Source organism: Apaloderma vittatum, unplaced genomic scaffold (genome assembly GCF_000703405.1).
Source record: "Apaloderma vittatum isolate BGI_N311 unplaced genomic scaffold, ASM70340v1 scaffold11022, whole genome shotgun sequence".
Lineage (NCBI taxonomy): Eukaryota > Metazoa > Chordata > Aves > Trogoniformes > Trogonidae > Apaloderma > Apaloderma vittatum.
Window position 1 is genome coordinate 14,770 of NW_009703126.1, and position 14,655 is coordinate 29,424.

General features: G+C 38.6%; 1 protein-coding gene across 1 annotated transcript in view; it reads left to right on the forward strand.

Annotated features, from left to right (window-relative positions):
- Nucleotides 1-14,655, forward strand: part of ADAMTSL3 (ADAMTS-like 3) — a gene marked incomplete at its 5' end in the record, with an annotated part of 87,836 nt that overhangs the window by 11,712 nt on the left and 61,469 nt on the right. The window contains 2 exons of the mRNA XM_009864517.1: nt 1,753-1,879; nt 9,852-9,926. Of these exons, the coding sequence (XP_009862819.1) occupies nt 1,753-1,879; nt 9,852-9,926 (202 nt within the window). The remainder of the gene's footprint in view (nt 1-1,752; nt 1,880-9,851; nt 9,927-14,655) is intronic.

The window sequence follows — 14,655 nt, forward strand, 5'->3', positions numbered from 1 at the left end:
CCCATATAGCTGCTATGTAGTAGATAAGCATCTGCTTTGAGACTGTCAGATTTCACACACGTGTGTTGTTTCATTTTTACAACTAAGTTTTTGTTAACACTTAACACTAAGATTAAATCATTTTAATTAAGTTCCTTATTTTTAAAAGTATTTCTTTGCTGGGCTGTATGAGATGATGATCATCAGTTGCAGAAGTGGAATGATTTCCTGCTGCTGATGTAGAACTCTGGTAAATCTGAACCCTTTAGTAAGGAGATGCTGTTTGGCGCAGCGTGTCTCTCTACTGCACCATCATAAGCTGTTCTCCACAATGCCATCCTCTTAAAAGAATGCAGAATATATGAAATTGGGAGAATAAGGGGAAAGGGGCAGGAGTGGGAGGTGGGGCTGCTTTGCTGTCGCTTCTGTAGACGCATGAAAATTCAAGATTGCATTTCTCCGTGTTTGGCAGTGGATGTGCGTGATTTCTGCGGCCAGGTGTGTGTGTGTGAACTTGGACTGGAAGACCCAACCCTGCCTCTTACGAGTGGACTCAGTCCTCACCTCTCCAAGGGGCTCGTATGTCAGGTTTGGCAGAGCACAGACGCAGTGCATCTTGGCAGCTGAGACTGCCCCTTCCAAGCATTTTTATATAGGAAGAGGAGTGTGCTGGCCAATTTCAAAATTCTATCACTGCTTTTAACTGTGACTTTCCAGAGTGCTTTCTATCTGTTTGTCAGGTTGGAGTTTGATTAAATATTTATGTCCATGATGAATTAGCTGCACTTCTCAGGGGTGTATGGATATAACAGGCGTGCAAGTTAACTTGAGAAAACTTGAAGCTACAGATCAGCTTTTTAACCACATTGCTCAGTATTTGGTACTCCTTGCAAATTTCTTCTACGAATGGGTAGAAGGGTGAGATAGGTGAGGCCAAATATTTGCCTCCCTTTCAGCAGAAAAAGTGATGTCTATTCTTCATCTTCCTGTTCTCACTCCCATGCTTCTTGCAGGGTGACTAATATTAAGACAAAGGAAAACACAGAAAAAAAAATTTCTTTATAGTTTGGAGACTTTTCAGCTGGCAGTTTGTCAAAAACTTGTTGAAATTTTTTGCAGTGTTTAAGTTTGGGTGTTTTTATAACAATAATTGGAAAGTTTTATAGATTGGGTCTCAAACTCCGAAATAAACAAAACATCAAAAGGTGAGAACCAAATTTTCCTAAGTTTTTAAAAACCTGGTTAGCAAATGTATATGTGATAGACATTGATGTAAATGGCCAATAGGAGAGGTACACAAATGCCAGTTAAATTTTGAATGGCCATGACACCAGATTATGAGCCCTGCCCACAGCTGCTTGTCTGTGAAGCTGAAGACTGAGTGCCCTTTATATATTTAACTTGGGTTATTTCATTGCATTAATCCTTTCTCAGACATAATTAAACAGGTGATGAAAAAAACATTGTAAATACCAGTCATCCCTTGTGTTGGAAAGAATAATGCTCAATGGTATTCATTCAAACAAGTAGTGGGAAAATGATTCGTATATTTTTCCTATCCTTTAATAGTTTAATATATCAGTTGTTGTGGGTCATCATTAAAATCATGGAAACGACAGTATACTTTTAAAATCCTAAATAGCAAGATATGCTTTGATAGAATGAGGCCAGCTCGTAAAATCAAAAGGATAACATAATAAATAAAATTCCAGAAACCTGAGCATGTCTACTGCAGCTTTGCCCTCCTTCTGACTGTGGTGTTGATGTTGGCAGGCAGTAGGCTGTGATCGACAACTTGGGAGCAATGCCAAGGAAGACAACTGTGGAATCTGTGCAGGAGATGGTTCAACATGCAGGCTTGTGAGGGGACAAGCTAAGGCACATGTCTCACTGGAAAAAAGTAGGTTGCAAATTGATCCTATGATAATTTATCCTTGACTAGGTTTTCTGCTTGTATATTAACATGCTTATTGCAGAGTGTTGACCTTTTAACTATATACTTGTTTGCAGTTTTCCAAAGCTACTTATTCTAAACTCTGTGCAAGATTAGTCTATTGAAATTCCATGAAGGATACCACACATTAGGGTATAGCTAGGAAAGAATTTGAGATATGCTTTTTTTTTAATAGAGCTGCTCAATTCATCCTATCAGGAATAATCATCAAAATGCAGATCTTATTTTAGAGTGTATCCTCATGTTGCAATATATGTGATGCTGCAGCAATCTTTTCAAATCATGGAAACATCTTATAGATGGTTTTGTGGAAATTGTGGCCAGTAATTGGAAGTGCCTGGTTTTCTACTTAGCTCTTTTTTTTCCTTTTAAAGTGGCTAAAGACAGTTGAACCTCAGAGGCAAGTTAACTGCTTGCATGGTACAAAAAGGACAAAGTGAAGGGGAATAATGCCTTTTTTTGCTTTTTGTGTGTGTCTTTGGCTCAAATTTTGCCATTCTTTCTCAAAATATTTAGCATCTTCCTGTGAGTAACTCTGTAGGTCTCAGCAGGATTGAAAATATGAGAACAAACAGTGTCAGAATTAGACCCTTTAGTGGAGTCTTAAGAGGCTGGCTGTCTTGATATCTAGGCAAGGCTTGTCACAGAGAGGGTTGCTTCTGACATTTTTGCTTTCCACCCTCACAGATGGTGCTCCTTGTAATCTCACAGCATTTATCCCATGTGTTTATCATGTGAAATAGTTGCCTCACATCTAGGTTTTCTGTTTCTGAACTGTTGCATTTGTCACATGAAGATGGAGCCTATGGGATTTGTTACCTTACTGCAGAGCCATGAGATGCTGGAGTGGTGATCTGGTGTTCTTAGAGTCAATACTCAAAGTTCAAATTCAAGCAGGTATTTTTTTTCAAATTGATGAAGCACCTGCCTTTGACAGCTGCCTATATTTTAATACTGTTGTAGTTCAGCCTGCAAAGATTTGACTGGTGCCTTGATTTCAAAAGAGCTGTATTATTGTTCTTAATGTGGCATGATGCTTAATTCTTATTGCAGTACATCTGAATATTTCCATGGATTTTTTTAATGCCACTGCCTGTGGTATGCTTCAGTGTGGGTGTAACTTGAAGGGCAATGTATATTTTCTTAATGCTCGTTACTTTGCAGTGTGATTACTCATATTGGTCTACAAGATTTTATGTTAGGTTATCTTACACTGTGCAGGTGCATAGTTTCTGTCATTCAATGCATATGTATAACAAATGTAATCTAAAAAAAGTGAATGGTTTTGTGGTAGCATCTTTTAAGGTCATGAGACAATTTTGCACAGGTCAACCTGCTTTTACATACTGGATGGGTTATCAGTGTCAGCCCTTGCCTCGCCTTTGCTAGAGGCCTTTTTCACTGATGGGATGATGCAGTTCAGTAGTTTATGAAGCTTTTCATCCTGAAATACTGAGCAAATGTCTCGAATGTTTATTTGTTGGATTGACAAATCTGTTTGAGTAGTTCATAAATAGTGAATTAAGTTGGTGCTTAATATGTAAGTAAGGTAAAGAAAAAGTGGTAGAAGGGATCTAGTTTAGAAACTGTTATTCTGCAACAGAAAGTATTAATTTTACATGTGGTATTCTGGCACAGGTAAGAGTTGGCCACAGCTGGCATCACTAGGTAGGTCATCTCCCATTGCTTTGTCCAGCTTAAGAATACCCATGGTTCATTGATTTCTCTGTCATAATTCAGTGGCTGTTGAAGAGTTCTTTAAAATTAAAGATGAAGAAAGACTGTTCTGGGGAAAGACATCAATTATTTCAAGTTTTGAGTTTATTTTGCAGTAGGCTAGATTACATGAATGAATTACCATTCGCATAAGCGCAGTGGTACACATGCTGCTGTAATCAGAACTTTTGATGATTTTGTTGGTATTGTGGTAGCATCAAAATTTTTGGGGAGTCATTTTTCAACACTATAGAAGCGGTTACATATAATTATCCTCTGTGTGAATGAAATGTGGAAATAAAGCCATGCTTTCTCTGTGCTAATGTGTCAGGGAAGCGAAACACAGTATCTTCCAAATACACATTTGGAAACTTTCAGAACTAGTGCTGAGAAGTGAAATATTGACAAAGCAGCCATGTAGTTAAGAGGAGGCTTGTAAGGTTGTGAGCAGGACATAAATTTTATTGTGCAATGAGGCAAATTAAAGAATTGGTAGGAAAGCAGGAGCCAAAAATTTTATTATTTAAAAAAAAAGGAGGCATAAGGGGAAATAAAAGTGCCTAGATATCTCAGTCTTTATTTGTTTAAAAAAATATAGGCGTTGATAACAAATGATTTCTCATAAAGGACTCAGTGTGTTCGATTATCTTTTTAATATGTTTTCACATAAAATTAATGCCTTTGATCAGAAAGCTAAACAACGCTGAAAGAAAACTGTTTTACAAATATGAAATGCACTGTCATTTCAAAAGTTCTTTATTTTTTTCCACCAACACTTAATTGCCTTTGAAAGACAAAGTAAGTTAGACTTCTACCAATAAGCCAGATTCTAACATTCTGGTAAAATGATTAAAGGTTTGACTAATGATATTCAAACAAAAAGTGTAATAGGTTGTAAAATGTACCGTCCCATTGGGAAATGAGATATCATGGGCCTGATGTTTCTAGTACCATATGCATGGAACTCCTATTAAATCCAGTGGACTTTGTGCACATGGAAAAATTGTAGGATTGGGCCCTGATGTCTGCTTTCTGTGCCGTTACTGGCAAGAAATAGTAGGAAACTGTTCTGGTTCTGTTACCAAGGAAGAAAAGATGCTGGTCCTGAAATTAACAGGGAGTGAAGTTGAAGACCCAGACTTGTCCCAGTCTGGTCTGATTTGACTCTCAAACTGTTTGATACTTGCGAGTTTTACCTTTCTTGACTTTTTGCTAAAAGCTTCTTCATACAATAGATTTCAATGCCAACAGCTTTTAACTACTTGAATTTCTTCTTGCTGTGTGGTTTATTTTTTATGGCACTTGTGAGATTTATCATTGATCATTTATTGTTACATGTTTGTATGTTATTATCCCAATCACAATCAAAAACTAATTTCACTCTGGTCATTTTTTCTAAACCAAGGCCTTCTGCAAGGATCCCTGTTCATTATCGTCAGCTGGCTCAGTTTTGTGACAACGTGCTACCTTGGATCTTTCTCCCCTCTTTAAAATCAATATACCTGGAGATAGTAACTCCCTATTGTTAAGATTGCCTGGTACTTCGCTTTATACAAATGAATATTTTTTTGCCAAAATTCAACAGTTGGGTCAGAATCTTTCCATGCCACGTGCTGAATGTTTTGGATAAAATTCAGCCGAAACAACTCGGCATATTCCAAGGACACAGCAGAAAAAACATGTTGTTTCCCGCTGTCAAAACATTCCTGAAACCTTCTCTTTAATATGCCTTAACACCCTGCATTGTTGGACTTGATCACGGATCAGGGATTTGAAATTTGGCAGGCAATGGCTTTCTGGTCATGGACAAGTCTTTTGCAATATCTGTGAACATCAATACGTATTTTACTACAATCGTTTAAAAAAAAAAAAAAATCCCCTTTTCCTCAGATTCTATTGAAGCTTCTTGGATATTAACAGCTGACATTGTTGAAAACTTGTCCTTTTAAGTGTGCTCTAGCTTATTACATGTCATAACTGCAAGCAGATCATATGTGTGCAATCTACTTAGAATAAATTCACATATTTTTCTTCCAGAGCTAAGCTATTAAAAACTGTCCTTGGGTTGCTCTGGCTTTTTACTTTGCAGCAGCATAGGATGCATACCATGGGATGAACTCTCTGATGCCTCCTGCCTCACATTCAGCCATTACAGAAGAGATTCTGTGGAGGTCTTCTGACTCTCAAGCTTCAGGCTTGGAGAAAGACAATTCAAGAGAAGACTAGATGAATGGAAAAAATTGACATTAATTCATACAGTGGAGGAAAGACAGATATGAGAAGGTGGGAGGAGAACCTAGGGCTGGCTTTGCACTTACGTTGCGTCAAGAAAAAAGGGGAAGAGCAGAAGACAGAGATTAGGTAAGGAATCTGAGGTGGGAGATGGAGTCAGAAACACTCAGAGAGGAAGGGTCAAAACCAACTGTTTGTAGACCTGAGAGAGGGAATTGGGACTGGTTTGGCCAGAAAACTGTGTATGTGGAGGGTTGGAATGTTAATACGTTAGCATTTCAGTTTGGATAAGGAACAAATTTCATCATGATCCCAACATACTGCTCATCACTTCATGTCATGCACCAGTCTTGGAGAATATAAACTGATTTTTTTTGGATGAAGCTAAACTGGAAGATGTGCCCCAGAAAAGCACATAATGTTCTCAAACAGCTACTGAGTGTGCAGTCCATGGGACCAGAGTAGAGTGAGTCCAAGGTGAAGCACCTCCAATACGTATAGTGTGGGTGCTGGATCTTCAGTCAGAGCTATTTAGTTTAGTTGGTATATTTGAAGCTGTTGTAGGTAGTATGAAACCACCTTCTTTGTTTTTCCCTTTGCTTTTTGGTTTCCTTATACTGGTCGTTGTTCCTGGGCTGTTATTCTTTGCTTTTTGAGAGCACATAGGCCTTTAATCAGAACTGCAGGACCAGCAGACAACTACTGAGCAAATACATGGAAAGAAACAGTTTTTATAGACATGAAGTAAACCCTCTGCCCTGCTGTAAGAAAAGAGAGAGGGAAAAATCCCAACTGGCCCATATGTGAGGCAGTAAATGGGTCCACCATGGCCCATGTGGAAAAAGAAATAAAACCTGCTGAATTGGATTGATCTTAGGAATGTGACTCCTTTATTTTTCATCCTGGAGATTAGCTCCCAGTCTTACCATAGCAGGGAGTCTGATCTTGCTCTCATTGAAATCCAAAATCTAAATCCACATTAAGACCATAGAAACAGGATCAAACTTTGTCATCTAAATAAAAGCAATCTGGGAGCTTAATCAGCAAGTGCTATGTGCAATGTGTGCACAGGCGTTTGCTGAGAGAGTCCCCAGGCGAGAGCAGAAAGCCCATTTCAAGCAGGTGCTGGAGAAAGATGATCCACATGCCCTTGGGAATCCCTGCAGTGGAAGCAGCATTAGAACAGAGAGACAATATCTCACCTGTTTCTCAGTTTAAGGTGAAGTGTATGACTAAAATCAGATTTTACAGTCTAGTGTTTCTGTATGGTCTGGTTGATTTTGAGTTTATTTGTTTTCACCTTTAGGCAAAGGTCAGCAACTAACTTTCAAAGATAGATGAATAGTATAAGGAGGGGAAAAAATAAAATGGAAATTCTAAGTATAGATTTCAGGGTAGCAATTGTCCCTTATGTTTATGGCTTTTAATAGTGTGGATCCTACTGATTTAATGGGAATTCACAGCATAACCATTTTAAAATGGGATTACAGAGCCTTGTGTTCCTTTAAGTATATGCATTATATGCTTCAGCTGAGAGCTAGAGACCTGTGGAATATATAGTTTTGGAGCCAGACCTGTACAATTATAACCACTGGTAAAGCTGTCCTCAGGAGAAGTGGAGTCCCTCAGGTTGGCTCCGTGTACCAATTCCCCATCTCGATTCAGAATTCCCAAAATCTCACTTTTGTTTTTTCCTATAATTTTACTTCATCTCGTGGAAAGACTGCCTTAGGTCATAATTATGTCATTCAGGTTACAAGAATCTCCTGCTGTCAGACTTCTTGACGGGTCTGTGGGGCTGCCGAGGTTGAACATTACTGTGGTGGTGAATTTAGTCATCTCCTCTAGTGCAAATAAAATACCTTCTGGTAATATTGTCTCCGCCGCAGAGAAACACCAAATTTAGCACCCCCATGAGACTTTTGGACCATATCAGAGAGTGCTTCGGTGAGGGTGGAATGTTTGTAGTACTGCTAAAGGAATGTGAAGCATCCTGAAAAGGGATCAACAAGGCCTGCTGAGGCGAGCGGAGCTTGCTGTAAGGAGGTGGAGGAAGCACAGCAGAACGACCCTGGTTGTTCTCAAGAGGAGCCATCCTACACATCTCTGCACATCTGCAAATCTGGGCCTCATCCGTTCAGGGAGGAGTGCTGTTTGTTCCACTTCAAAACAGGAGTTGCGGGTATTCAGAACTGGTCATAATCAGACTCTTATGTGAGGTTTTGTGCTGTAGCTGCCGGGTGGTTCTCAAGACGGGATACAATTCCTCACCAAGAAAGGACAGACAGGCCCCTCAAACCTGCTTTCTCTCAAATACTGTAGAGCACATATGAATTCGGTAGTTATTTCCTTACTTTAAAGATATACACATCCATTACCTTCTGGCTATCTTGAGCAATTCGCCTGATGAAAAAACAAGATGCAAAAAGATATTAAGTGGTTCAGTAGTTAATGTTTTTTCCAGGGGTTCTTAGCTGTATTATTGTTCTTACTATAGTATTTTGCACTCTGGTGGAATACCCAAGTATGAAATTAATAAAGATCATATTTTATTACATCCAAAATAAATTGTTATATTTAAATGACCTTCCTAGAAATTGGCAATATAAAAACTGTAACATAAGAAGGTGTTTATTTCAGAAAAAAATAATTACAGTATTTGCTTGAAGTATCCTGAAAGTTTGGCAGGATTTCATACTTACGCTAAGGAGATGCAAACCAGAAGCTGATAATTTAGCATCTACTATAAAAGGGTCCAGTTTAAAGTGGAAAGAAACATTCTTCATTTATTTTTTAGTTGAAACTGAATTCAAATAGTCTTTCTCTAAATATTGTATGAGTAATTCTGGGGCCAGTGTATCACTGACCTTCAACTCACATTACTTTTTGAATTTGCGCAAATGAACTTCCTTTAAGCCAGCCCCTAGGTGTGTGTTAGAGCTGTCACTGAACAGAGCACCTTTGGCAGGGTGTGCCTGCAGTGGGCCCCTGTTTGCAGGTCCTGCCTCAAAGATTTGCAGTTGGACCATGATAGAAAGGAGGGAGAGCATGTTGGTAATTTGTTGCTTGGACACTTCTTTCGTCCTTCTGTGGGTATCCCTGTTGTGTCCTGTGCATGCCCTTTTCTGAGAGCACTGCTTTTGTTGCATAACAGACTGCTCTGTTGATTTGACTATTAACTCAGTTTGCTTGGGCAAATCACAGATTTCCTACCTTTGAAATGGAAAGTAATAACTTTCCGCCTTTGTAAAATGCACTGAAGTAAGTGTGTTGTACGTTTATGTATGAAGACGCCATTCAGTCAGCCAAAAGCTGTTTTGTATTGACATGTCCTATTCAGGGCTGGTTTGGTTTATAGTTCATTTTAAATTGAGGCTCTTACTGGAAGGACTGATCTTATATGGTAAGTTAGATGCAGACACTCTTATAACATAAATGTTATAGCTAATATATATTTGCTTTTAACTGGTCTGTAATTGGTTAAGGGTTAGTGTTAAGTAGATGATTTATTTCCTGTAAGTCCTGCCACTTATTAAAGTTGTGACCTGCAGCAGGAAATGAGGTGTGGGCAAAGTGAGACTGAACAGCTGCAGATTTTTGTAGCGGGGAAGTACTGCTTAGCAGATTCCTTATGCCAATTCAGTGATTAAGAAATAAAACCAGGACAACAGAGTGTAAATATGTTCCTAATACACTACTGACATTTCAGTTGGTTTTGGTAATAGCAAATTATTTTCCAATAGCAAGAAAGATTTACAAGTCCATTCCTAGGTCTTATTAGTTGCATAGCATACCAAACAGGTTCAGTGTACTGTACTTAATAAAATAACATATGATTATTTTTAACAGAAAAATTGTGAGACCTGTTAAATATTTTCTTAGACACATTTGACAGTTTTCAGTCTAGTTATGTGATGTGCAAATTCTCCAATGCAAGGTAACTTTTAAAAGAGTTCTTTAATTTTCCTAGGGGAAGAAACCGTGATTGCTGTACCACATGGGAGTCGCAGTGTGAGAATTACCCTAAAAGGACCAGCACACCTTGGTATGACTGAGCTGTTTTATGTATTTAGTTATAGGCAGAAGATAAAAACAAAACCTTGTATGTGAACTCATCCAAACTTTGGGAACGTGGGTAAGATCATGACCTTGGTTCCTCTTCCCATCTTTGATATCCGGCCTGGAGATAATCCTACAGAACACTGGAAGTCCAGTTAGCAAAAAAATAATATACATACCAGTTGTTTCTAAATTTATTTAAACCAAGTAATTCTAATATAAGATGTCTAAAATATGGTGCACTCTTAAACTACATACAAACAATTATGTTAAAATTACTTTCAAAGGTTTATATGTGGGATTGATAGCTCTGGTGTAACCTGTCACCAGATTTCTATTGAAGAATCTGAGGTAATGTAAATGATCCAGTTGCAGTCTCACTTGGTCAGTGAGCAACGTTGAAGGAGCAGTAATTTGAGTAACAATGAGGTAAGGTAAACAACATGCATTAAATAAATTACCCAAGTCCTGACTTTTGGTCATTGCATACCATCTGTGCGAAGCAGTTTGCTGTTCTGTTAGGTGTTTGTTTCTTACCATTTTCTGTAAGGCTGATGGTAGTATCAATGGTAATTTCTTTACCCATAGGCCTACTTCACATAAAGAACTAATTGTTTCAATGATAAATGAAACTGCCATACCAAATAAACCATTCATTTAAAATTTGGAGGACTTTATTAGTAAAAGTGGAAGACTTAGTCTGAATCATAGAAATAAAAAGGACTTCTACTGAAATATGTAAATAGAAGACAGAAATGCATTTTGTTTGAAAATTGCTCCTCTGTTTGCTTCTATTGTTATTTTCTCTCAAAGAAAAAAATTGAATAAGGCTTCCACTTTCGAGCAGCCTCAGAGTGACAATAACTCCTAGATATAACACTGTACAACATTTAGAAAGCTAAACTTATCTTGTCATAAATAATATTCATGTTAAATTGCTGCAAGGGATGTATGAAGGAGTGATTCTGACCAATTCAGGCCAGGACTCTTGCTCTTTCTTAAGTAGTTCTGCAGAAGGAAGTTGTTGTTTCAGCTTCGTATGAGAAAAAGTACCAGATTTGGTGGCTCCTGGGGGATTTCTGGAAAGCTCCTGAGGAATGCAGCAGCAACTCAGTAACTAAGTACAGAGTGCTCCTGGCTTCCTGACCAGGGTGGTTCCATAAAGAAGCTGTGGCTTGGCATTACCTTTGTTAGCTAGTTCTTGAGCTGGACAAGAATCACGAAATGTTCTTTTAACCACTTCCTCCAGCACATCTGTTTGCAAATCTGTGAGGATTTAGACATTTGTTACCTAAAACTAAAATGACAGAGGTAAAAAACAAGTGAGAGCTGTTGTGGGGGGGGAAGGTGAAGGTTGCTTCTGGCTTCAGAGCTGGATCTTGAAGAACTGATGTTCTAATGTGCTTTGGAACAATTTGCTTGTCCGCCTTTCTGTTTGTCACTTAGCAGAAAATATCAAGTGATCTTTGGTCTGTAACTTCATTGACTTCTGTGGGTGTGCTCATTTAATTAAAGGCAGAATTCAAAAACAATCACATATAATTGCAGGCTCAATTTCTCAGAGACGTTCTTCCTGGCTTGTAAGAAGTTGAATTTAACAGGTGGAGCAGGGACTACTTATTGTAGAATTTCATACTGTCTCCCATTGCCAGTATGTATTTGCTCTTCAAGTAAAGTCAGCAGCAATAACGAATGCTCAAAGAGCACTACTGAGTGTCTGGCATTTTTCCCTTTTTCTTGTGTTCTTTTGTGCTTCATCCTGGGCTTTGTGATCTGCTCTTGTTCCAGGGAAACGCAGCTGCTGGATTAATCAAAAATGGAAATGTGGTTGGAGATGTAACACATAACAGATTTGAAACAAATAAATGCTCTGAACACTGTTTTACAGCAGCTTAGTGTTTTAGGAGAGACTGCATTTCTTTGTAGCTGTTAAGAATAAGTATTTTGTGTGTATGCGCACTTTAAGAAAGGCAACAGATTCATTAGAGAACAAAGGTGTTACTTTCGATTTTTTTTTACAAATAACTCCCTCTTGTACTTCTGTCCACCTGGGCTTTGTGAATAATTTGGTGAGAAACAACTGAATAATTAGTACAAAAGCAGTTATGAATAAAAGGTTTCTTTTTGGTTTTTTTTGTGTTTTTTTTCGTTTGGATTGTAGTATGGCTTTTCTAGCAGTTTTTAAGAGCATTAGAATCAAAAGAAAGACTGAAATTTCCCTGAAATTAGTCCTCCAGCAGAAGAAACAGGAAAACTAGAAGCTAATATTTTTACAAGTGGCTAATGCTAGATAACTGAGGTCATGAACTTAGGGAGGTTAAACTTTGCTAAAAGGAACTGAAACTCTTTTTTCTGTTTCTAGTAGCTTCTCCACTTGCAGTGATTTGCATTCCTCGACAATATTTAGCCCTACATCTATGCACTGCTTTGTCTTTTGACAGATGCTAAGAGGAAGACAATGTTCCTTGCATTTTGAAAAGAGCACTTTTTTTTTTCCCCTGTATTGTGCTACCTACAAATGAATTGCATTCAAATGAAAGAGCTTTTGCGTAGCAACATGATTTTCTCCTTGTACTGGGAGCAGAAACAAGTTCCCTGGGAGTTCTTCCAAGCATCTCTCTACATAGTGAGATGTCACACTGCCCTACTCCTGCCTGCCACTAGGAGTACAGGAGACTTTTGCGGTGGGTCTTCCATCCACAGCTGAGCAAGGCTTCTGCATGGGGAAAGCATTCTTTTTTTTTTTTAATTTTATCATGGTAAAGGAAGTAACCCACAGACAGACGGTTATAGGTCTTGGCACTGGTGATTGTTGTGTTAGGCGCAGAAACAGGTGAGCACTCAAGACAATTCCCTGTCCTTATGACTCTGTACATCTGGAGTCCTGAACACCCCTCAAGGAAATGTTTCCCTAACTTAGGATGGGGATGCCTACACCTGAAGTCACACTTGCCACCTTTCCTGGACTGCAGGACCCTGCAGAAGAAATGTTTGGTGAATTATTTTCCAAACCTTGCCTCTAATCCAGTTGGTGAAACCTTTGTTCCCAGTTACTGCTCTGAAATCCATAAAGTATGGATTCGAGTCTAGTATAGATCTAGCATAAACATAGGTCAGCTCTCAGTGTATTATCCTGTTGTTGATTGCTGAACAATGTTCTTGGTTTATGCTTAGAAAAACATAAAAATTATTTTTAATTAAGAAAATTAGCATGAAGACTGTGAAGTGATGCAACTCAGGTCTCCAAATTAACATCTTCAACATCTTTTTGCAGCAGCCAGATGTCTTGCTTTGCAATCGTAAGTGCTAGTTTCAAAGGAGTCCGGTACTCCTGAGGATCCTGCTGACTTTATGTGGAGTCGGAAGTACTTGAGATTTGCTGATTTGGCTTTAATTCAACAGGCACCGTGCATTAATATTTACTGTTAAGCAGTGTAACTTTGGGGTCAAGGCTTGTGGAAGCTTAATCCAAGAATGCTGAGTTGCGGATATTTAAAAGGTTATTTTGTAATGCAATCAGGAAAGAAAATTTCTGGAAAAGTGACAGACAAAAATATGTTGTAATTGTCTAAATACTTGTTGCTTTTTCTGTCATTTGTTTATATCTATTTGTTCCTAATGGAAGCATGTTGGACAGTGGGGCAGTTTGATTCCTAGAGATTTATTTTCTTCTCTCTGACAAAGTACGTTTGATTCAGCACTGAATTCCTACTCTGTGATCAATATAAAGCCCTTCCTTAAACTTCCTTCTAGCCATGTATGTGAACTTTGTTATACCTATTAGCATAGTGGAACCTATATGCTTTAAAACTTAATATAATGTTCGTAACTTTTCAAGGAAGTTAGTTTCTTCTCTCTCTTTTGGGGCGATACTCCAGAATGCATTTGTGTTTTTAAAGATCTTAAGGAAGAGAGCAGTAATGATGGACTTCAATATTCAGAGTGTTTTCAGTGAAGGTAAAACCAGATGCTATTAATTGGAGTTATCTATCCTGAATTAGGTAACTGTTTAAAGTACCAAAAAAGGCAAGGTAGTTGGAGAAGGAGAGGGTATTTATAGCTTGTCAAAAGGTTCCTTTGAGCTAGCCTTGAGCTCATCTGTGATTTTTGCTTTTCTCATGCAGTGCTCCGTTAGATTGTAACCAGACCAGTGTGTTTCAAGTCATGCGTCTTGCTGTGCCTATACACTGTGTTATGCAGAGCCCAAGTTCTACCTTCATTACGTATTTCTTCCTTTAGCTGTGTCCATTTACAGTTTAGTCAGTTTGCTGGAAGTGACTCAATCCTAAAATGCTTCATCTGTCTTCTGGAGGTTGTGGGCTGTTTCCAAGGAGTGCAGAAGAGCTCAGGAAGGGTTTTCATCACCACCTGTTCTGAGAACGGGACATCCCTCCCCTCCGACGGTGCTGCAGCTGCCCATCTCCTGGCTGTGCTTCTTGCTCACGTGGGAAATAGTCGAAGTTGAGCTGATGATGTCTGGAATGGGTAGAGTGATACAGGTATTGAGGTTAGCGTTTAGTAAGCTTGACACCATTCCGGCGTCTCTGAAGACTGCTGAAATTCCTAGGCCTTTGAGTTGCATGGAAGTAGGGGTTATTTTTCTGTGTATTGATTCTACCTGGTTTGAGTTTCTTTCAGCTTGTTCCACTAAATCTATTGCTTTATAACTATATAGAGCACTTGGTGCAGGGAAAACTCTCTCAGAAGTACTGCTG